At 48.1% G+C, this 22,860-nt stretch overlaps 1 protein-coding gene and 2 pseudogenes across 1 annotated transcript; 1 reads left to right on the top strand and 2 right to left on the bottom strand.

Annotated features, from left to right (window-relative positions):
* Positions 1-531: 531 nt before the first annotated feature.
* Positions 532-2,002, bottom strand: LOC118144496 (large ribosomal subunit protein uL11 pseudogene; annotated as a pseudogene).
* A 2,185-nt stretch (positions 2,003-4,187) lies between these two features.
* LOC103795237 (Krueppel-like factor 4 pseudogene) lies at positions 4,188-5,940 on the top strand (annotated as a pseudogene).
* A 1,147-nt stretch (positions 5,941-7,087) lies between these two features.
* Positions 7,088-12,612, bottom strand: LOC100394162 (keratin, type II cuticular Hb1). The gene is made up of 9 exons (XM_002752493.7): positions 12,174-12,612; positions 11,192-11,400; positions 10,357-10,417; positions 9,516-9,611; positions 9,152-9,316; positions 8,764-8,889; positions 8,271-8,491; positions 7,964-7,995; positions 7,088-7,673 (listed from the first exon to the last, which is right to left on the bottom strand). The coding sequence occupies exons 1-9, from the start codon at positions 12,540-12,542 to the stop codon at positions 7,435-7,437; spliced, it is 1,518 nt and encodes a 505-aa protein (XP_002752539.2). The 5' UTR covers positions 12,543-12,612; the 3' UTR covers positions 7,088-7,434.
* Between the last annotated feature and the right edge of the window lie 10,248 nt (positions 12,613-22,860).

Genomic DNA, 22,860 nt, shown 5'->3' with positions numbered 1-22,860 from the left:
ATGGCCCCACTGGGCTCACACATCAGCACTGGTTGATAAATTCTGACCTACCAACACTCACAAATGCAAACCAGCTGCCTGAAGATTCTTTCAAGATTCTTTAGTCCAGCTCTGTGCTCCTTGCATTTTGCTAGGGGGTCATGAGGTTCTGTGATATTCAAGGCCAATTTTCTCCAGCTTCTGCTGTGATGATCATGTCAACAAGGGAACTTCATGGGAATTGTAGGCAGGATCTAGGATGTACATTCTGCAAGCTGTGTCACCCAGGACTGATTGCTCACATCCCCCCCGCGCCCCCCCCACCGCCTTTTTTTTGAGATGGAATCTCACTCTGTTGCCTAGCCTGGAATGCAATGGCATCATCTTGGCTCACTGCAACCTCCACTTCCTGGATTCAAGCGATTCTCCTGCTTCAGCCTCCTAAGTAGCTGAGATTACAGATGCACGCCACCATGCCTGACTGATTTTGTATTATTATTATTATTTTAGTTGTCAAGTGATCCTTTATTGAAATATCTTCCTTTGTGCTTCTTAACTAGCTGGGCATTCCACAGCACCACTGTTGATGCCATCTATGATGTCATGAGGGTGGTGGCCATCAGCATTACAGCCCACAGACTGGGCAGTTTCCAGGATCTCTCTACTAGTTCCAGAGAGTTCTCTGGCTAAAAATCATCTGTTGGGCAATGCTGACGATCTCATCAAAAGTGATATTCCCACTGTTTTTAGTGTTTTCCTGTTTCTGTCTCTGGTTGGTTCCTTGATGGCTTTGAGGCTCAGGGCAGAGGCAGAAGGCACCACTCAATCTGGGCCTGTCTGTTCTGAATGGTCAGTTTCACTGTAATCCTCAGGCCCTTCCAGTCACCCGTTGCTTTGGCAATGTCATCACCAACTTTTTTGGAGACAGACCCGGGGGGCTGATCTTGGTGGCCAGCGTAGGAGTGGCACTGACTTCACCCCCAGTGGACCTCAGGTATATGACTTTGATCTCGTTGGGGTCGAACTTCGGCAGCACGGGGGAGATGGCTGGTGTCAGATGAACCCGGATTTGGATTGGCCAAAGGAAGTTGCACTTTGGCCTCCTCCGAGCCGAAAGCTGAAAGTGATTTTGTATTTTTAATAGAGATGGGGTTTCACCATGTTGGTCATGCTGGTCTCGAACTCCTTGAACTTGTGATCCACCTGCCTTGGCCTCTCAAAGTGCAGGGATTACAGGTGTGAGCCACCGTGCCTGGCACATTTTCCCTTTTTAAACACTGAACCTGGACTTGCCTGATGTCAATCCAGAAGATCCCAAGGGCTTTGGGGTTGGGTTTGAATTTCTTCCTGGGCCAGGGCCATGTGGGTCACAAGCAATGTTTGTGCTTTGGAGACTAATTCCCTGAGAGGATCCCCTGGCCATGGGTCACATTCCAGCCCAAGGTGGGAGGAAACTGCCTGGTGCATTTATGGAGAGTCATTCACCAGCCCATTTATAAGCACTGTGATGGCTTCTGATGGGAGGAGGACTGTCCTCAGTTCAGTATTGCTTCTCAGCGGAAGGTCGCCATAAAGCGTGAGTCCTCTTTTGGCTCTCCGTGCCTGCCTCACACTTCATCGTACTCAAACATGTCAGAGGCTGACTTAGCTGTGATCATGTCTCTATCTGAGCCCCTGGAGGGCAGTGAAGGTCTCATCCATCCCCAGGGTCTGCCTCAGAATAGACATGACGGGGCTGAGGCTGCATGGTCCTGGTTGGTGTACCTGTCCTGAGATGTACTGGGCCCTGTTTTTGACCATTAGCATGTTGCATCCTGCATAACCCCTTGGAAGTCTCTTGTGGAGTCTAAATACAGTCCTTCCCTCTGTGATTTCAGCTGCAAAATACCAACCAGACCAGCCTGGAGTAATGAAGAAAGGGCCTGGATCCTGTTCCCAGTCTTGTTCTTACCTTGACCAAACTTTTCACCTGTTTCTGGGCCACAGTCCTGCTCTCCTCTAGATTTAAATCGTGAAGATTCATTTTTCCCTTTATTTAATTTTAAATTTATTTTTGTAGAGATGAAGTCTTGCTCTATCACCCAAGATGGAGCGCAGTGGTAGAATCATAGCTTACTGCAGCCTTGAACTCCTGGGCTCAAGCGATCCTCCTGCCTCAGCCTCCCAAAGTGCTGGGATTACAGGTGTGAGCCACTGTGCCTGGCTCCATTTTCCTTATTTTCTTCCCTACTTAGTCCCTCTGAGCCGAAGAGTAGCTGCAAAATAGAATAGTAACTATCAGAGAGTTGTTTGAGAAAGATATTGCTGCATGTAAAGTGCTTAAAGCATAGGGAGTTATATATGTCTAACTATTATTTCACTTACTGGAATTCTTTGGAAGAGTTTTGAGCCCCTTTAAAGAAAGGTCTACAAAGTCTAAGGCCAGCTGAACTCCCTCTGCCCCACCTGGAGAGTGACAGTAGGGCAGGAAGAATAACTAGGGAAGCCTAGGGGTTAGAGCAAGGGCTCCTTAGCCAGGGGGCACCTCCCTGGTAATGACCCCCAGCAGCACCTGCCCGTCACTACTCCCAATTTAACCCCATTTCCCATCGGTGACCCCTGCCTCACCAGCACAAGTGTCTACCCATGTGCCCACACTGCACTCATATTCACATGTACCCTTTCCTTCTTTCTTTCCCTTCCTTCCTTCCTTCTCTTTCTTTATTTCCTTTTCTTTTCCTTTCTTTCTTTCTTTCTTTCTTTCTTTCTTTCTTTCTTTCTTTCTTTTTTTCTTTCTTCTCTCTCTCTCTCTCTTTCTTCAGACTTTCTCTCTTGTTGCCCAGGTTAAAGCGCAATGGCATGACACTGCTACCTCCGCCTCCAAGGTTCAAGCAATTCTCCTGCCTCAGCCCCCTTGAGTAGATGGGATTACAGGCACCTGCCACCACACCCAGCTCATTTTTAATTTTTTAAAATTTTTAGTAGAGATGGGTTTCTCCATGTTGGTCAGGCTGGTCTCGAACTCTCGACCTCAGGTGATCCACCCGCCTTGGCCTCCCAAAGTGCTGGGATTTTAGGTGTGAGCCACTGTGCCTGGCTAAATCTCCCCTTTTCAGCACGAAGCACACACATTCACACACATAAGCACACATTTAGAAACCCTCACCATCTCTCTCATGCGCACGTGTTTCCACACACGTGGAATGTGCATGTTCCTGGATGCAATCATATTGTTCCACTCACAGCTACCTCTAGACACTGAGCAATGCAGAATGAATCTACAGTCAACACGTGCATACACTGCATAGTTGCATGAAACCTGGACCCCCCATTTCTCTCTAGCTCCTAGTCCTGTCCCCCCTCTCCCAAAGAATAATAGAGCTTTAAATTGGTAAAGGATGTTAGCAGCCACCTAATCCAAACATTGTATTTTATTAGCAGATATACTAAGGCCCAGAGAGTAGAGGTGACCTGCTAAAGGTCACACCGTGAGCTGTTCCTTTTCTTCACCATTCTGCACCAGGGGCACCATGTGTTTGATTCCTTCCCGCCTCGCTCCTCTGCCCATGCTTGTGCAGGAATGGGAAGCTAGAAATTGGTGAGGGTTGTGTGGTTGGAGTAGGAAGGAAGACGGGGTCAGAGCTAGAGGGAAGATGAGGGAGTGAAATATGGCAGGTCTCTAAGGCCCAGCTGGGCTGATGACGCCAGTGAGACGCAAGGGTGGGGAAGTTGGCAGAGGTGAGAAGTCCATCTGGACTGGAGTTGCAGTTGGCTTCTGAGCTAGGGAGGGATGGAGCTGGTGTCTGGACTCCAGACAGGGGCTGCTGCTACTGCTTGTTTTTTATACTTTTTTTGAAACAGGGTCTTGCTCTATCACCCATGCTGGAAGGGAGTGGCACAAACATGGCTCACTGTGCAGCCTCACCTCCTGAGCTCAAGCTGTCCTGCTTCAGGCTGCTAAGTAGCTGGGACCATAGGTGCACACCACCTCGCCAGCTAATGGTTTTATATTTTATAGAGATGGAGTCTCACCATATTGTCCGGGCTGATCTCTAACTCCAGGGCTCAAGCAATCTTTTCACCCCGGCCTCCTAAAGTGTTGGGATTATAGTGTGAGCCACTGTACCCAGCCTAGGGCCAGCTTCTGAGCTGTGTGATGTCATAAGAGCTGCGTTACAGCATAGAGGGTGCAAAGATTGATCACAAATTCTGGAACTTTCCAGGATTTTGTCCTGCTGAGAATTCCATCAGAGGTGGTCTAGAGACCTTGGTTTGATTCTACCTTTTACAAGAGACTTTGTATTTTTAGTCTAGATGCTTCTGGTCTCTTAATATTCTTAATCATTTCTAGTGCCCAGAAGGGTAGAGGTGTGGGACTTCCATTTCTGCTGCATTTTCTGGGCCTCAGACTGGAAGTTTAGAGATTCACTCTGGCATAAAGATGTATGTTCAGGGTGGCAGCCACCTGGTGCTGGTGGCATCCTACAACGGCAGGTCGCCATGCGTGTGCCCCAAGATCAAGCAGGAGGTGATCGCCTCGTGTGCCCACTGGGCGCTGGAACCCTCTCAGCAATGACCATCGGCCGGCTACACATGACTTCCCCCTGGGCGGCAGCTCCCCAGCAGGACTACCCTGACCCTGGGTCTTGAGGAATTGCTGAGAGGGGGTGTCACCCTGCCCTGCTGCTTCCCCCCGGCTTTCATCCCCACCTGGGGCCCAATTACTCATCCTGCCTGACCAGATGCAGCCGCAAGTCCCACCACTCTGTTACCAAGAGCTTGTGCCTCCCGGTTCCTGCATGCTGGAGGAGCCCAAGCTGAAGAGGTCAAGACAATCGTGGCCCTGGAAAAGGACTGCCACCCACACTTGTGATTACATGGGCTGCAGCAAAACCTACACAAAGAGTTCCCATCTCAAGGCACACCTGCGAACCCACACAGGTGAGAAACCTTATCACTGTGACTGGGAAGGCTGTGGGTGGAAATTTGCCCGCTCAGATGAACTGACCAGGCACTACCGTATAAACAGATGGGGCACCGCCCATTCCAGTGCCAGAAATGCCACTGAGCATTTTCCAGGTCGGACCACCTCACCTTACACGGGAAAAGGCATTTTTAAATCCCAGACGGTGGATAAAACCCACACTGCCGGAAGAGAATTCAGTATTTTTTACCTTTCACATTGTCTTCCCGATGAGGGGAGGAGCTCAGCCAGAAAGCACTACAATCATGATCAAGTTCCCAACTGAGTCAACTTGTGAGTGGATAATCAGGAAAAATGAGGAATCCAAAAGACAAAAAGCAAAGAACAGTTGGGGTCTGTGATCGGATTTTCTTTCATTCCAATTGTAAATCTGACTTGAATATTCCTGGACTTACGAAATGCCAAGGGGGTGACTGGAAGTTGTGGATCTCAGGGTATAAATTATATACGTGAGTTGGGGGAGGGGAGACCAGAATTCCCTTGAATTGTGTATGGATGTGATACAAGCATAAAAGATCGCCTTGTATCTCTCTACTTTCTAAAAGCCATTTTTATGATGTTAGAAGAGGAAGAAATTCAGGTACAGAAACATGTTTAAATAGCCTAAATGATGGTTCTTGGAGAGTCTTGGTTCTAAAGGTACCAAATGAGAAAGCCGAAGTTTTCAAACTGCTGCAAACTTTGACCAGGAGCGTCTATATTTGTCTTCTGATCTCCATTTGTGACCTAAGCCAGCTAATACACCTGGTTTACTTCTTTACCATTTTTATGCAGACAATCTGTTATGCACTGTGGTTTCAGACGTGCAATAATTTGTACAGTGGTTTATTCCCAAGTATGCCTTAAGCAGAACACATGTTTTTTCTATATAGTTCCTTGCCTTAATAAATATGTAATATAAATTTAAGCAAACGTCTATTTTGTATACCTGTAAACTACAAAGTAAACGTTTTGTGGAGTTTGTATTTTGCATACTCAAGGTGAAAATTAAGTTTTAAATAAACCTGTAATATTGGAAAAAAGATGTATGTTCAGGGAGTCACCTTGGCCTGTAGTGGGGTAGAGCTGTCATTTCCCCCATCCCTCCCTCATCAGTGTCTGGTGAACACTTCCATGCATGAAGGCGCTGAGCAGCCCTGGGAAACATGGAGATTTCTCTCTGTACTTGTGATCTCTGATCACAGATACAAGTGTAATAAGAGGTTGGCCATAAGAGGCCCTCATCCCTGGAGGGACTTCTACTTTACATCCCACAAAACAATAATACTAATGATAAAAAAAAAATAGAATGATTATTTTGTGGCATGAACCTTCTAAGCCTTTTACATATATAAAATCCTTTGATTCTCTCGTCAACTTATGAGGTGGTTGCCCTTTCTGTCATCCTCATTTTAGAGGTGTGGAAACAGGCACAGAAAGGGTAAGTGCACTGCCCAACCCCACTCAACTAGGAAGGACCAGGGCCCAGCTTGGGGCCCAGGCAGTCTGGCTGGAGTCCATGTTCCCCGCTCTATGCCCCATCATCTTGTTATGTGCTGTTTTCTGTCTTTAAGGAAATGTATCAACTATGGCAGGTCTCCAAAACTCCAGAGTGATTCCATTAAAAACAAAAGGAAGCCACTTCGAAGGCTTTTTGAAACTTTAAATAATATTCATGTATTCAGCCCTTAAAGAATTCCAATAAATTACTCAGGCATGAGTCTTCCCTGCCAAAGCACTGGATGATGTTGCCTCAGCTTTGAGTGTTCGGTGAATCTGATCTTCATGATCCATCAGTTTACAGAAATGCATGAGGTGTTTTCTGGGAGATAGTTGCGGTTTAGTGAAATGAGCGCTAGCAACACACACAGGGCTTAAACCCCAGCTGAACCACCCAACTGACTAAGCAGGGACCCTGCCCCAATTACTGAGTACTTCTGAGTTCTGGCTTCTTCATCAACAAGGTGCATCACTAGGGTTTTGTGGATAAAGTTACATCACGTAGGGGCCTAGCACAACTCTTGGGTAAATCTGAGCCTTCTGTGAGGTGAGGGATAGAGAACTGTACTGAAGACCCTTGGGCCTCTTGCTGCTCCATGTGACTCTGGGGACCCTCTCTAACCCTGACCCCTGAGGAGGGTAACAGAGATGCGGACAAGACCCAGGTTGGCTACATTCATTTATTGAAACACAGATCAAGACAGAGATAAACAGGGCAGAGGAGGAAGGGGAGAGGCAGGAAGGAAGTGGCCACCGGCGAGGTTCTGGTCCTGGCTCTCCCTGCTCCTCTTGTGGGTGCCAGGGGACTTCTTTCTAGGGTAGTCTTTCCCGGTGTGGGGTGGTAGAGCCCAGAAGTGGGGGAATCACACAAAGCAATGAGAGGCCAGGAGTGGGAGGGGTCTTTCAAAGGGCAGGAGCAATAGCTGAGCACTTGGTCCAGGCGCTTGGGCTGTATGGACTGAGCAAGGCAGGGCAGGAAAGATACCTGGGGTCTGGGGCTTGAATTGGGGTGCCTAACATTTCCGGCAGCTGCTGCTGCAGGACCCCACACCCAAGGAGCTGATTCCACAGGAGCCCACGCCACAGGAACCCCCTCTGCAGGTGGTGTTCAACTGGCCGCAGGGCGCACACAGGCCGGTGCTCACCGCCACGTTCCCGCTGCACGGAGCGCTGCAGACGCTGCCAGTCACTGGCCGGGAGCCTGTCACACAGAGGTCCCCGCACACGACCCCACCCCGGGAGCTGCTGACACCTGTGAACCCCAAAGGCTGAGTCAAAATTCTGGAGGGCAAGCCTTCCTGCCTCCCTGACCACCGCCCCTGCCCAAGCCCCTAGCTCTGGGTATTGAAAGTCAGAAGCATCTTTAGTGGACAATTCTAGGTTCACCTAGTCCACGAGCTGGGGTCTTTTGGGCTGTCTGACTCCAGATCTCTCCTGTTGTCATGCCAGCCCACTCTTATATTCAATCTCGCCTCTTTCCAAACTCTGCCCTCCATCACAGGGAGGTACGAAATCTGTCCACACCGGGCCCCAAATACTCACAGACATTCACAGCCCCAACACCTTCACACAGCCTGGGGGCAAAAGAGAAAAAGGGAACCTTAGGAACTGCTCCAGAGAGGCTGGTAAAGCTCCCCAGGTCATAGTGTAGGCTCCACAGTCGGGCAATTAAGAACAGAGAGTCTGAGGGAACACCCCAGACAAACCCACACACCAGCCCTCCCCACACTGGAAGTTATGAATGACTTTCTTCCTCCTAGAGCCCTGGCCATTACTCAGCCAAGGCCAAGGGTAGGCTTGTGCCAAGGGTCTGGAAGGCTGGCTCTCGGCCAGGCTTGGTTGGACCAACCTCTGCTCCTCGCCCTCCAGCAGGCGCCTGTAGGTGGCGATCTCGATGTCCAGGCCCAGCTTGGAGTTCATGACCTCCTGGTACTCCCTGATCAGGCAGGCCATGTCCTGCTTGGCCTTCTGCAGGGCGGCCTCCAGCTCGGCCAGCTTGCAGCGGGCGTCACTGAGGGCCGCCTCACCCTGCTGCTCAGACTGGGCCACTGCAGCTTCCAGCTTGGAGTTCTGAAGAGAACAGAGAGAAGAAAGTAGATTAGAGTCTCTGGATCTCTACGATGCTTACCTGATGAGATCAGACTCCCTACGAAGCTGAGAGCATCCCAGAAACAGAGCCTCTTGCCTTAATCACCTGGGACTCACTGAGAGACCACACCAGGGACTCCACATGGACAAAGGGGCTGGAGAATGAACGCCGAGATCCAGGAAGGGCACACATAGGCTGTGTGACAAGGGTTAGGCACTCAGTCTCTCTGGCCTTGGGCATAGATGCCCCATACCTGGCACTTGGCGTTCTCCACCTCGGCCGTCAGCCTCTGGATCATGCGGTTCAGCTCGTTGATCTCTTCCTTGGTGCGGCGCAGGGTCTCCCCGTGCCTGATCACCGTGGCCTTCATCTCCTCGCACTGGGGAAGTAGAGATACTCATGAGGCTCAGGGCGGGAATTCCCATCCATTCAGGACACCATGGATGGCTGTACAGGTTGTGCAGTGCTCAGCCTGTGCAACCACACGTGGCAGTCCTGCCCTGCTACCCCAGCCTCAGAGAGACAGCCCTTCTCTTCTCATCCCTAGGGACCAGCATCCCCAGAAAAGGAAGCCTATTTAATAGACACTTCACATCCCTCCTACTGCCACGTCTAGCAGGCAGGTGTGCTGCCCCACTCACCTTGCTGCGGTACCAGGACTCGGCTTCAGCCCGGCTGCGGGTGACAATGTCATCGTACTGTGCCTTGATCTCAGCGACAATGCAGTCCATGTTCAGGTCCCGGCTGTTGTCCAGCTTGACGACCACGGAGGTGTCTGAGATGTGGGATTGGAGAACGCGGATCTCCTGCAGGAGGTGAGGGCAGTGACGTTAGTTGAGAACACAGCCCCACCTACTGTGTCCTGGACTCCAGCTTCTCAGGCCTTCTCTGGTCCCCAGCCCGCCCACTCACACAGCCTCAGGGACTGAAGCCCCTACCCACATCCCACCCCCAACTCTCCTCTCTGCTGGCTACCAGGCCTCTGCCTGGCCCCTGAGCCCGCACCTCCTCATACAGTCGCCTCAGGAAGTCGATCTCCTGGATCAGGGCCTCCACGTTGGCCTCCAGGTCTGACTTGCGGAGGTAGGCACAGTCCACATCCTGCAAAGGTGGGGAGTGTTGGAGTGCAAGGACCCTGATGATCCAATCCCCAACTACTCTTTCATCCCACCCAATCCGTGCAGCCAGGGAAAAGCAGTCCCCAGCATTCCATTCCCACGCCCTCTCGTTCCCTTCTGGCCCTTTCTGGAATGATCTAGCATCCTCTTCCCCTCTAAGGACAAACCCTGTGTCCTTGGGCATGGCTCACCAGCCTTTCACCCCTACCTGCACTGCCATTTCTCCTTTCTCCCCTCACCTGGTCCAGGAAGCCTGCCCAGACTGACCCCCCAGCTCTCATACCCTGACCCTTTCCTGCGCTCCAAGAGCCCAATGGCTGCTCCTGCTTCTGCTCCATCCTCCATTAGACCCTGGGATTGTGTCCCTGCCTCAAGGTCAGACTCCTTAGGATGCAAGACAGACTGCACTGTCCCTCAGCAGAGACAGTATCTACTAAGGCTCCAGGGGACTCAGCCACAGACCACAACCTCTGGAACAAAGTAAGACACCCAGAGGTCAATGCAGCCATGCCCCTGCCCAGGGCAGATGCTGGTGGATATTCCAAGGTCATTGTCCTCTGTCAAGGCCCCAGATGCTCTATCCAATGGCCTCCACCTGGATAGTCCCATCCCGCTGTGGAAAAGTCATTGCACCTCACACTGAGATTGAGACCCCCTGTGTCTCCCCAGGAAGAGCCTGTCATTCTGAGATCCCACAGGTCTGTGCTTCTCAATCCTGTGTCACTTGCCTTCTTCAGAGCCACAAACTCATTCTCAGCTGTTGCTCTCAGAGAAACCTCCTCCTCATACCTGAGACAGAGCAGAGGGCAGAGAGGGGAAGTCAGAGCAGGGCAGGTCTCTGCAGAGCCCCAACCCTGACCACAGCCATGGGGGTAGTAACAAGAACACAGCCACACAGTGGGCCCTGGCAGCCCAGCTGAGTCCTTTCTGGTTGGATGTGGGATATGTCTTGGATTCCCTCACCACTTCTAATTGGGAATAAAGAGGGCTTATCTGGGAACTCCCAGTCCTATTCCCAAAGGGGCTATAAGTTCTCCCAGGGGGCAAATAGAACTCAGCCCCCAGCCCCATCCTGGGTGTAGACAGCATGGCCTCCCAGGGCCTGTAGTCCCAGCACCCCCTCACTGGCACCAATCCTAGCTCCAGTGTGGGGACCTCCCAGACCAGCAGACATAGCCACAGCCCCAGACCTGTTACTGCTGAGCAACCCTGGGCTCACATCTGACAGGTGCTACAACTGTAGGGGCTGAGGGGCAGGAGAGAAGGCCTGGACCCCACAGAGGCTTCCTCCCCACTGAGCACAGGGGACAGCTGCTGGGTGACTTGGCTCAGGGAAGAGAGGGCTAAAGTGAGATAGAGACAGGTCGTGGGAGTCATAGCCTTCCTCTTACACAGGTGTCTGGGCAAAGATTCCATGAAGGAAAAGACCCAGACTCCACCACCCTCAGTCAACCTAGTGGTCATGGCCACTGACCCCACCTGGGAGTTCTTCCTGTTGTCTAATCCAGTGTATTTAATCTAAACCCAATTCCTGTGCCCAGCATCCCTCCTGCCCACACTCACTTCTTCTTGTAGCCCTCCAGCACCTCCTGCACGTGGTTGAGCTCTGAGGACAGCCTCCCACTGTCAGCCTCCACACACTCGGCCTCCCGCCGCAGAGTCTCAATGTAGCCCTCAAACAAGGGCTCCAGGTTGCTCTGGCAGCACTCGCGGTTCTGGAAGAACTGCAGCTTGGTCTCCAGAAGCTTGTTCTGCTGCTCCAGGAAGCGCACCTAACATTCAGGGTGGGAAGGAGAGGCAGATGGTCTCTGGTGCCCCAAAGCCAGCTCTGGGGACCTGGAGGAAGGGTGATGCTTTAATGGGAATTCCCAAGTCTGGAGCTTATCTGAGATTGAGTACAGGTGGGCAGTGGGAGACAGACAGTTTCTGGATTTCCTGGCCATGATCTGTACCTAGATTTTCCACTCAGGAATGGAGCAAGGGCTGGGGGCAAGGGGGTGTCAGTGCCTGCTCTCAGGGGAGTTGAGTGATTCCAAGCAGACGAACACAAGTGGAGGCTCAGTCCCTCACTCTGAAGCCAGGTGAGGCAGCAACCCTCACAGGCAGAGTGCCCAGGTTCAGCTCACAGATTGGGCTTCTGGGGATGGTGCCAGGAAGAGGGTGTCACAGGCCATCTGGAAGGGAGCTCAGCTGTCCCAGCCCTTCCCCTATGTCATCTGGAAGTCAGTGCACCCTACTCTTTCACCCTGGGGCTCCCCAGACCCCTCTGAGTTCAGCAGCAACAGTCACATGGCCCCACCCCCAACTCCCTGATGTCTAACTTGTGCCCCAGAGCAGCCTGGCCACACTTTTCCTCCACAAGCTCCTCCTATCTGAGTCTGGGTCTTGAGTGTGTGTGTGTCTGTCCGTCTGTCTGTGTGCCTCTCCCATCAGACTGGGATGTGAGGCAGGCAGAGGTCTCTCTACCTCTGACACCATCCTCAGTGCCCAGCCCTGGCTGTGTAGGTGGTGGTGGTTCAGGAAGGGTGTGATCCAGGACACCCACCTTGTCGATGAAGGCTGCGAACCTGCTGTTGAGGCACTTGATCTGCTCCTTCTCCTCCTGCTTCACGCACTGCGCGTTGGGGTCGATCTCCAGGTTGAGAGGTGTGAGGAGGCTCTCGTTGACCGACACCGTGGTGATGCAGGGGGGGCTGGGTCCGCACACGCCCCCGGAGCGGTAGCCGAAGCTGCGTCCGCAGGAGCCGGCGCGGAAGCCCCCGCACACGCTGTGGCTGCCGAAGCCCCCGGTGAGGCCGCGGTAGCAGGAGATGCCGCGGTAGGGGGCGGCGGTGATGCAGCAGCGGCCGGGCCGGGGCCCGTAGGCAGAGATGCAGCTGAAGGCGCGGCCGCCAAATCCTGATCCGCAGGTCATGGTGCTCCTGGCCGTTTGGGTTGCAGAGGAGAGGATAGGGGACCTGGAGTCCTGGTGGAAACTCCAATCTGCTCCTCAGGGCACCGCAGCCCTATTTATGCGCAGATTCCGAAGGGGCTTGGCTTGAAGACCGTGTTGGGGCAATTTTCGCTTTATGGGCTTGGGTGGTTAGCCGGGTCCAACGCCTGTCCAGAATGTGCTTTAATGGTGGAGTGGCCTGCACCCTCTTCTTTGTAAAGGATGTCAGCCTTGGGCTGTAGCGGGAGTCAGCATGTTTCATCTTCAAAGTGTCTTGCCAGCAGGGCATTCCTTCATCTGCAGGCATTGGGGAGGGCATTGGGGAGGGCAGGGGTGAGGAGTAGGTCTTGGCAAGCAGAGGAGAAGGAGGGGCAGGTGCTGGAGAAACTGGGAGGAGGAGACCTGTGTGTTAAATGTGATGTGGGGACAGGGGTTCCAGAAAGGCTGAGGCATTAATAAATACCATCTCACGTTTCCATCCCAGCTGTGGCTAAAGTGTTCCCAAAACACAAACCCGGATTTCCCCAGCTCCAGATTTTTCAGTGGGCAGCTGAAAACCATCTCCCTTTTCCTGCCATGGCAGCAGTCAGCAGATTATTAAATATTTGTCTTTTATCTTTTTTATGATGGGAGCTTTCAAACATTGAGAAATTTGAAATAATACAACACACAAGCATTGATGTTCCACCTGGATACCCAGATTCAATGGTTAACATTATGCCCTATTTGCTTTCACATTTGCCCCATTATTTGAGTAGCAGAAACATGGCATATAACCCTTAAATACATCAGCACGAATTTCTTAAGAATAAAGAGAGTACTGTTTTCACATGCAGAAAATTAACAATAATTCCGAAGCACCTCTTACTGTCCATCTCAGATTCAATTTTCCTAAGAATTTTAAAACCAGATTTTGCATAATTTAATTTGTGGCTCTAGCCTTGTGTTTTCTATAAACTGGAAATTAAATCTTGAGCTGGGCTGTCCAATTAGGTTAACAATTGACAGATGTGGCTACTTAAATTTAAATTAGTTAAAATTAATTAAGTTAAAAATCTAGTTATCAGTTGCATTATCCATGTTTTCAGTCCTCAGCAGCTACCCATAAGTAGTGCCTATCTTATAGAACAAACAAAGAACAGTGCTTTATTATTTGCTTTTATTTTATTTATTGTTCATTTTCACATAAAATTCTATTGGACAGCACTGGGCTAGGGGCTGGATTAGGTTTAAATTAGACATTGTTGGGCAGAATGCTTCATAAGAGATGCTGTATAACTTTTATTATGTCACTCGAGGAAGCACAAAATGTCAGATTGGTGGTGCTAAACTGGATCACAGCTGGGTGCGGTGGCTCACACCTGTAATACCAGCACTTTGGGAGGTTGAGGCGAGTGGATCACCTGAGGTCAGGATTGAAGACCAGTCTTGGTGGAGGAGTTCAAGACCAGAGCAAGTGAAACCCCATCTCTGCTACAAATACACAAATTAGCCTGGTGTGGTGCACACACCTGTATTCCCAGCTACGTGGGAGGCTGAGGCAGGAGAATTGCTTGAACCTGGGAGGTGGAGGTTGGATCACTCAAGTACATTTCCCCCTGTGTTAGGAAAAACTGTGTAGAGAATTAGAATTAGAAAGAACTGTGTAGAGAAACGTAGATCCTGGTTTGATAAGATATGTTTCTTTTTAATTGGCCACCTTCTATGTGATCATCATTATATATCATAAATTATCTCTAAGTCTCACATCAATCATATGAAGTATGTACCATTATCCCCATTTTATGGGTGAGGAAACCAAGGCTCAGGGAGGTTAAATAACTTGCCCAAACTCTCTCAGCTGGTAAGTGACAGAGCCAGGAATTGCAATGCCTTCTCGCCTATAAGCGATGACTACCCATTGACTTCCTAATCCTTGGATAAGTTCACGAGGGTAGAGAAAGTTGTTTACAGGGGAATATCTGTGAATTTAGGGGTGGGAGAGTCAGTCTAAGGAAGACGGGCAGAGTCAGAGTGGGTTGGGATGGTTAGAACCATGAAAGGCCAGTGAGGGACAAGTGGCACATGGTGATATGAGGCTGTTTGGAGGCTGGGAAGGAGTATGAGTTAGATGTGCAGCATCGGTGGCTAAGAACTGAAGGATGGGGTAGAAAACATCAGTTTTAGTGATTTGCATACCTCTAGCATTGGCAATACTTTGACAGATGGTACGTTGTTCTACTTACCCATGAACCACCCTCACTCCAATAGAGCAGGTCCTAGAAAAATTATCTTCTAAAGTACAGAGGTTTGGATTAAATTGAGGAGACGAAAAGAGAAGTGAAATGACCTGGTCTGTAGCCTCCAGAGCTGCTGTGCTTCAAGGGCAAAGACAGGCAGAGCAGCCTTTGGGAATGAGAACAGTGGCAGGATTGATGGGAAAAGAGAAGAGAGGAGGAAAATAGAGGAGAGTAGGGCTCAGGGCATCTGTGCAAAACATTCAGAGTGTGGCCTTGTGTCAGGACAGATGTGGAGGGTCACAGACTATGTTGAGCTATCTAGTCACCCCAGAGAAGAGTATGGCACCTGCTGTCCCTTTGTGAGTTTGGGGCAGCTGGGACAGCACTTCTGAAGCTCTTTGTACCCTCATCTGCAATTCTGGGCACTGCCCACAATTAAGCAGTGGTGTCCCCAGCAAACCAGCGGTTGGGTGTCCTGAGGAGTGCTGTGAGTCAAAGTACATCTCATCCACACTTCACCTTTTCAACCAGTATAACTCCTTATAAAAACGACATGCATAAACACAGGATAATTACTAATGGCTGGTCCTTACTAAGCAATTTTAAAGATGTAAGAAGCAAAACAAGGTATAAAAAATTCAAATGTGACACCATTTCATTAAGCTTCAGGAATTAATTGCTGCTAATTTTTGAAGACCTAAAAGGACATTCAACTTTTTCTTCAGAGTAAAATTTCCTTGTCATCAGGAAGGGAGGAGGGGAGGGAAGAGGCTGGCAGAATCTCCAGTCTATGGCCTTGGCTCTGGCAAGGTAAAGAGAATCGATTTTAACTTTATGGAGGAACAATTATTCTTATTGTGAAATATTTCAACACAGGATAGAATGTATAGGTGGTTAGATCTGTACCAATATCTACCACTTATAGGAAGAAATAGATTTCAGGAGCTTCCCTATGTACCTTGTTAGGGTGACTCCTCTTTTGCATTTCGTATTTAATTATTCCCTTGCCTTACTTACAGTTGTATAACCAATGTATCCACCTTGCAGTGACACATTGTTTCATTTTCCAGCATTTGAACTTCATATAAATGGAATCATGTTGCATGTATCCTTTTGTATTTGGTTTCTTTCATTAAATGTTGCTTCCTGTGTTCATTTTCACTGTGGATTGCATTCATTGCATGGCTATACCACAGTTTATTCCCCTTTCTACCTCAATAGCCTCATGGTTGTTTCCGGGGTTCTGTAGATTGAACAGAGCTGCGATGAACATCCTCTCCCATGCTATCTGGTGTGTTTATGTAAGAGTTTTTTCTGGGGTATGTGACCATTTTTTAAAAAAAGTTATGTAAGTAGTAGATGCTTCATATAGAAAACTATTTTATGAATATTCTTCCAAACTTAATAACATCTTTTGATGTTCATATTGCACCATGCTAGATACTATTTTAAGAGCCCAATATGCATTAACTCATCTAATTTTTACAGTTACCCTCTGAGGTTGGTGTTATTATTCTTGTTTTATAGATGAGGACACTGAGGTGTAGGGAGGTTAAGGCTTAGGTTTCGTGTTAGTAGCAGAGCTGGCATCCAGAGCCTGTGTGTCTGATCCCAAAGGAAGGGATGCATTTGTCCCATTGCACTCCCGTCTATACACCATCGGCCATCAGTAGTCACACAGTAGCTGGTGTTTGTACATAACACACAAACACAAACACTCATCTTGTCCCATGCTCTCTGGAGGGCCCTGCAGATTGCTTTCAGGGTTCAGGGTATAGAAGAGCTCACCCTTGTTCTTGGCGAGCTTTCAGTATTAAGAGAAAAGCTGGACAGATCTAGATCAAGAACAAAAATGCAAACTTTGCAACACATCAGTGTGTACAAATGTTTTTTTCCTGGGCATATTCCAAGGGCTTGGCACATAGTAGGTGCTCAATAAATATTTGTTGAATGAATGAAAAGACTACCAGCTACATATTAAGTGCTGAGTAATGGAGCCATTGAAGCTTGGTGGTTTATTGTGCAAAGCTTTGTGGTAGGATAGGGTGGGGACAGATGAAGCTGATGATGTGGTCATTCCTGGGGGTGGGGGTGGAGAGGGGTGATCTTCCTTGCTGGGGCCTGAAGGAAGAATGAAGTGAGTGAGATGTGTCTTTAACCAAAACGAAGTCCTTGGCTTGGGCTCTAAGAGGGTGGTAGGGAAAGTCAGCCGATGAGAGCAAGGATCTTGAAGGCTTTGGGGCAGCGTAGAGACCAGGGGTTGGTTTCGAGAGGGAAAGAGAGAAGCGAATCAGAGAGGATTTCTAAGAAAAGAGGGAGAAAGAAATACTTGGTCTTAGATTATTATTCTCAAGGGCCACTTAGAAGAAGGGAAGGAGGGTGCTCCATGGCTGGAGAAGAAAATGAGGGAGAGATCTTGGGAGATAGTCAAGAAGAGGAAGGTACTGGAGGACAGTGGAGGAAAAATGGGAGAAGATCTGGGGAGGATGGTGGAGGTGTCACTCCAGGGTTGGAAGAGCAGAGGAAGAGGAGGTAGATGGGGGAAGCAGCACAGCACCAAGGGGAAGTGTGTAGACCCATTGAAGAGGTGGGCACCATAGCACCAGATTTATAGTAATGAACCCTCACAGGGCAGGGTCATGGGGTGAGGGAGGTTCAGGCACTCAGCTGGTTAGTGGGACCAACCTCACCGGCTGGAGCTTTTGAGTCAGGCTCCAGCCCCACCCAGGTATCCCACAAGGGTCTTCTGCCCCTTTGTCCAGAGGGACTCCTCTCTGGTGAGTTCTGGTGGATAATTGGCTAGTGTCCTGGGCTATCTTGGCTGAGAAGGTAGGGCTCTGATTTGGGCCTCTTCCCAGTCACCCACACAACTGGCCTGGGGTCAACTCCATCATCAACATCTCAACAGCCCAAGTGTTGTGTAAGCAGCCACCCCACTATCCCTCAACTTCCTTCACTGGACCCTGGCCTGCATCTGCTTTCTATGAGTAGAAAGCATGAGCTAGCTGCAAGGTTAGTAAGGGCATGACCCTATGGACACCTGTAAGCTCAGCATGCAGATGCTTTGATACCCTCCAAATGTAGAGCCCACAGGCTATCTTGCAGCCCACAGCTGTGAAGCAGAGTCTCAGGGATGACGCTGGCCCTGCTTATAAGGGCTGTGCCTCAACTGGCTTTCTTCTTCTCTCTCCACTGTCACAGCAGCTCATGATCCTCTCCACTCGTGCAAGGGCCCCGAGGATCCCCTGCTGTCCAGCCCCTGGCCCTGTTTGATTCTCTCTCACTTTCTGAAATGCTTCCATGCACATCGTCTCACCAACACTGTCCTGCCTGCCTTTTGCCTAAAGCTTGTCCTCACCCTTTCTAGGGAGCCTTTCTTTCCTTTCCCATCAGACTAGCTGCAATTGCATATTGTCCCAGAATGGACACTCAGCAGGTATTGCATTCCTCAGTATCTGTTAGTACATCTTAAAAGCAGCCCTCTTTAGACTTCCGGCCTTTCTCATGAATTCAGGTATGTTCCGCCAGACTGGGAGCTCCAGAATCCATGTCTCCTTCCTCCTCTCAGTTCCTCCTTCTCTCCAAAATTAAGACAGGATTGAACATACAGCTAGGAAATATCAGTCATAAAATTCCTGAGTCCCCTGGCTGGAAGATGTTATCTAGTCCAAGTGATCAACTATCTTGAGGAGTCTGCCTTGTAATACCCTCCAGGGAGCAAGATAAATTGAAGGGAGAATTGAACAAGAACTTCCTAATGTTAAAACCACCCAATTTGCCCATTCTTTCCAGGTGCCCTTGAAATAAAGGTCCACTTGGGCTAAAAGAAGAAACTCTGATCTCCAGATCTGAAGATATTTTGGTTCACCTTGTCTCCACAAAAATGGTGGCCACTGCAGAAATAGAAGTGTCTTTCTTTCACATAAAGCGTCCTTAAATGGAAGAGATAATGCAAGCTCCTTTAGAAAATCATGACTACTTGTCTCCTGGGAAGTTCTTCCTTAACTCCAGTTTCCATTTGTCCATCTGCAATGAAAGCTTGCCTTCTCTTGCTCTCATTGGAGTGCCATTATACTTGGATGAACTATCAAGGCCATATCCCCCATCCTCAACTTCATGAAATCCTGTGGCTACTGACCACAGGATCCTAAAACCAAAGAGTTTTTAGGATCAGGCAAAAAGCAAGATGAGTGAGCATGCCATTATTTGATTTATGACTCAGGACTTCGGATGGTCTGTTAAGTCCAAATAATAAATACACATTTAATAAATAATAAATAAATAAATAATTCACAGATTACAGACTTTTCAGATTATCCAAGCCTCTCTTCTCATCCAGTAGTGTGTTTGCCCAAGGATTGGTGATGTGTTCCTTTGCCAAAGAAAAGAGATTCTCTTTAGACCTTCTCTGAGGGAATCAGGCCAGAGCAGAGACTGAAGGAGGGGCATTTGTTTCGCGGTCCTTTTCTAGGGCAAACAAAGTAACCACGGCCAAACATCTCAGATCCTCTGACCCTTGGACTGGTTCCCATGGTAGAGTCTAGTAGATAACATTTATTGAGCATTTTCTATGTGCCAGGTGCTGTTAAACATTGCTCATGCATTATTTCATTTAATCCTTCTACAAGTCATTTAAGATAGGTAAAATAATGGGAACTGGACATAGAGACATAGACAGTTTAGGCACGTGGGTAAGTATATCCCATCAATGCTGCTGATACGTCCACAGCAGCAGCAGCAACAACATCTAACATGCTGACACACTTAGAGTGTGTCAGGCTTAGCTCTAAGTGATTTACATGGATTAACTCTTTTAATCCTTACAACAACTTTATGAGGTGGGTACTATTATTATCTTCATTTTAGAAACCATGAAATGAGGTACATAGAGGTTATGTAATTGCCTGAGTTTACGCAGCTTGAGAGTAGCAGAGCTAGAATTTGAAAGAAGGCAGTTTGGAATCTGAGTCTGTGTGCTTAACCAATAGGCCATGTATTCAAACTTTTTATTTATTTATTTTTATGGTTTTTTTGGGTATATAATAGTTATACATATTTATGGGCTACGTAAACATTTTGATATAAGCATAAAATGTGTACTGATCAAATCAGAGTAATTGGAAAACCCATCGCCTCAAACATTTATTATTTCCTTGTGTTGGGAACATTCCAAACCTACTCCTTTAGTTATTTTGAAATACACAATAACTGATTAACTATGGTAATTCTATTGTGCTACCAAACACTAGATCTCATTTCTGTTATCTAACTCTATTTTTGTACTCATTAACCAACTCTGCTTTATCTTTCCCTTCCCACTACCCTTCCTGGCCTCTGGTAAGCATCATTCTGCTCTCCATCTTATGAGATCAATTTTTTTTTTAGCTTTCACATATGAGTAAGAACATCTGAAATTTGTCTTTCTGTACCTGAATTATTTCCCCTAACACAGTGTTCTCCAATTCCATACATGTTGTTGCAAATGACAGGATTTCATTCCTTTTTATGGCTGAGTAATATTCCATTGTGTATATGTAACATATTTTCTTCATGGATAGACACTTAGATTGCTTCCAAATCATGGCTGTTGTGAATAGTGTTGCAATAAACATGGGAGTGCAGATTTCTCTTTGACATATGAATTTTCTTTCTTTTGGATGTATACCTAGTAGTGGAATTGCTGGATCCTCTGGTGGTTCTATTTTTAGTTTTTGGGGGAATCGCCATACTGTTTTCCACAGTGGATGTACTAATTTATATCCCACCAACAGTGTACAAGTGTTCCCCTTTCTCCACATCCTTGCTAGCACCCATTATTTTCTGTCTTTTTGATAAAAGCCATTTTACTGGGTTAAGATGATAACCTTATTGTGGTATTAATTTGTATTTCTTTAATGATATGTTGAGCATTTTTAATACACCAATCGACCATGTAGATATTTTCCTTTGAAAAATGTCCATTCAGATCTTTTGCCCATTTTAAAATCAGATTGTTTTATGTGCTATTGCATTGTTTGAGTTCCTTATATATTGCAGCTACTAATTCCTTGTCAGTTGAATAAATGGCAAATATTTTCTTGCATTCTATAGGTAGTTTCTTCACTTTGTTGATTGTTTCCTTTGCTGTGCAGAAGTTCTTCTAGCTGAGGTGATCCCATTTGTCCATGTTTTGCTTTGGTTGCCTGTGCTTTTTAGGCATCAGTAAAGAAATCTTTGTCCAGATCCAGATTAATGTCCTAAGCATTTCCTCAGTGTTTTCTTCTAGCAGTTTCATAGTTGCAGGTATTACATTTAAGTCTTTAATCCATTTTAATTTTGTTTTTGTATATAGTGAGAAATAGGTATTTCAACTTTTCAGCTGCAACTATAATAAGAAATAATTTTACATAGTGACTGGGTTTGCACCTACATATACACACGCACACCATACAACTGAAACAAAAAGCGCATGTAACAAAAGTTATCTCATGACATATGGTGCAATGTGCTATTTTCTAGTCTATTCTGCTCCATTTAATTTTCTCATAATCTATTTTATTAAAATAAAATTCTGGTTGCTTCAATTAGTGGGTCAGAACATAAACTCTGAATAAACACTGCCCCTGAGCCCACCGCCTCCCAATGATTGTAATGAAGCCCATCTGCACTGTGCTCTGGAGTCTACTGAGCATGTACACATCTCTGTAAAGCTCTAAGGCAGTAGTAGGAGGGAAAGCCTTAACCTATTTATTTCCCAGGAGAGTCAAATGCCTTCCCCCAGATCACACAGGGGTATTCAGGCCAGAGCCTTAGTTCCTACCCAGCCCTTGTGAGTTCAAGACTCACACTAGTCACATTGGATAGATGACATACACAAATATAGATCTGTTCTCTGGCACCTGCCAAGGGAACTGACAAACTTCTGTGCAGGAGTTTCAGAGAGAATAGCATGGAAAGCAGCAGGGACTCATCCTTATGGGGATCTATCTATATCTCATATTCTGAGCCAGATAATATATAGAATTGTAACAGCGGTGCTTACCCCAGGCATTCTAGGCCCTGGAGGATACACAGAGGCCTGAGAGGACATCCAGATGTTCAATCACTTTCTAGGGCCTCATGGGAAGTAATCGTGCTTTCCTGGGGCCAGTGGGCTAGTGTGTGCCCCTGAGGCCACATGGGATACTCTGAGGGAGGGAATGCCTCCACTCAGCCTAGGCTAGCCACCATGGCCTAATAAGGTGGCCTAAGAACTAGTCTGCATGTTAGTTGAGTGTGCAGGTGAGGATGAGAGAGAGAGAGAGAGAGAGAGAGAGAGAGAGAGAGAGAGAGAGAGAGAGAATGATAGTGGGTAGAAAGGCCAGCATATGAAAGTACTGTGTGTCTGTGTGTGTGGGCGGGGAGGGAGGGAGAGGAGAGAGAGAGGGAGGTTGTGGGTAGGAAGGACAACATGTGAGTGCATTGTTCGTGTGTGTGTGTGTGTGTGCACGTGCACATGAAAGAGTGGGAGAGAGAGAAACGTGTTGATAGGTACAGATAAGGGATTTAGGAGTGGGTGTTGGGGGGATTGGGTTCCTGTGTGGGTGACTAAGAGATTTTGTAAACGTGGGACTTTTGAGGCGAAGGCTCTTGGGACCGTTTTTGCCAAAACAGGCCGCCTAGTTCGGAGAAAGCACCAAGCACCCCTCAAGTTTCACATCATCTGACTCGCTCTCTCAACATTCCTAGCCAGTCGTATCAGCACCATGGACAGCGGCACAGACACCTCCAAACTCTGCCAGACAGGAGGAGCCGCAGCCCCGCCCCTTCCCCTCAGTTCCAACCTGAGTCACTGCCCTCCTTCCTCCAACGTCAGCTTCCTCAACCGCGTTTTGGGAGGCTGAGGTGGGTGTGGAGGACGTGAGCTAGTCCTTTGAAGAAGAAAACTGCAGTTTAGGGCAAAGGATCATAAACATCTGGCTGCATCTGGGCACCAATTAAGTACATTAAGTGGGGAGCGACAGCAGCTTAACAACCCAAGCCCATAAAGCCTTCTAATTCCTTGCACCCACGTGGTCCCAGTCTACCCACGTATATAAAAGGCCTAGAAAGGTGCAAGCAGT

The sequence above is a fragment of the Callithrix jacchus genome, chromosome 9, assembly GCF_049354715.1.
Source record: "Callithrix jacchus isolate 240 chromosome 9, calJac240_pri, whole genome shotgun sequence".
NCBI classification, from domain to species: domain Eukaryota; kingdom Metazoa; phylum Chordata; class Mammalia; order Primates; family Cebidae; genus Callithrix; species Callithrix jacchus.
The sequence above is the reverse complement of the archived record's forward strand: the minus strand, read 5'-3'. Positions and strand labels throughout refer to the sequence as shown.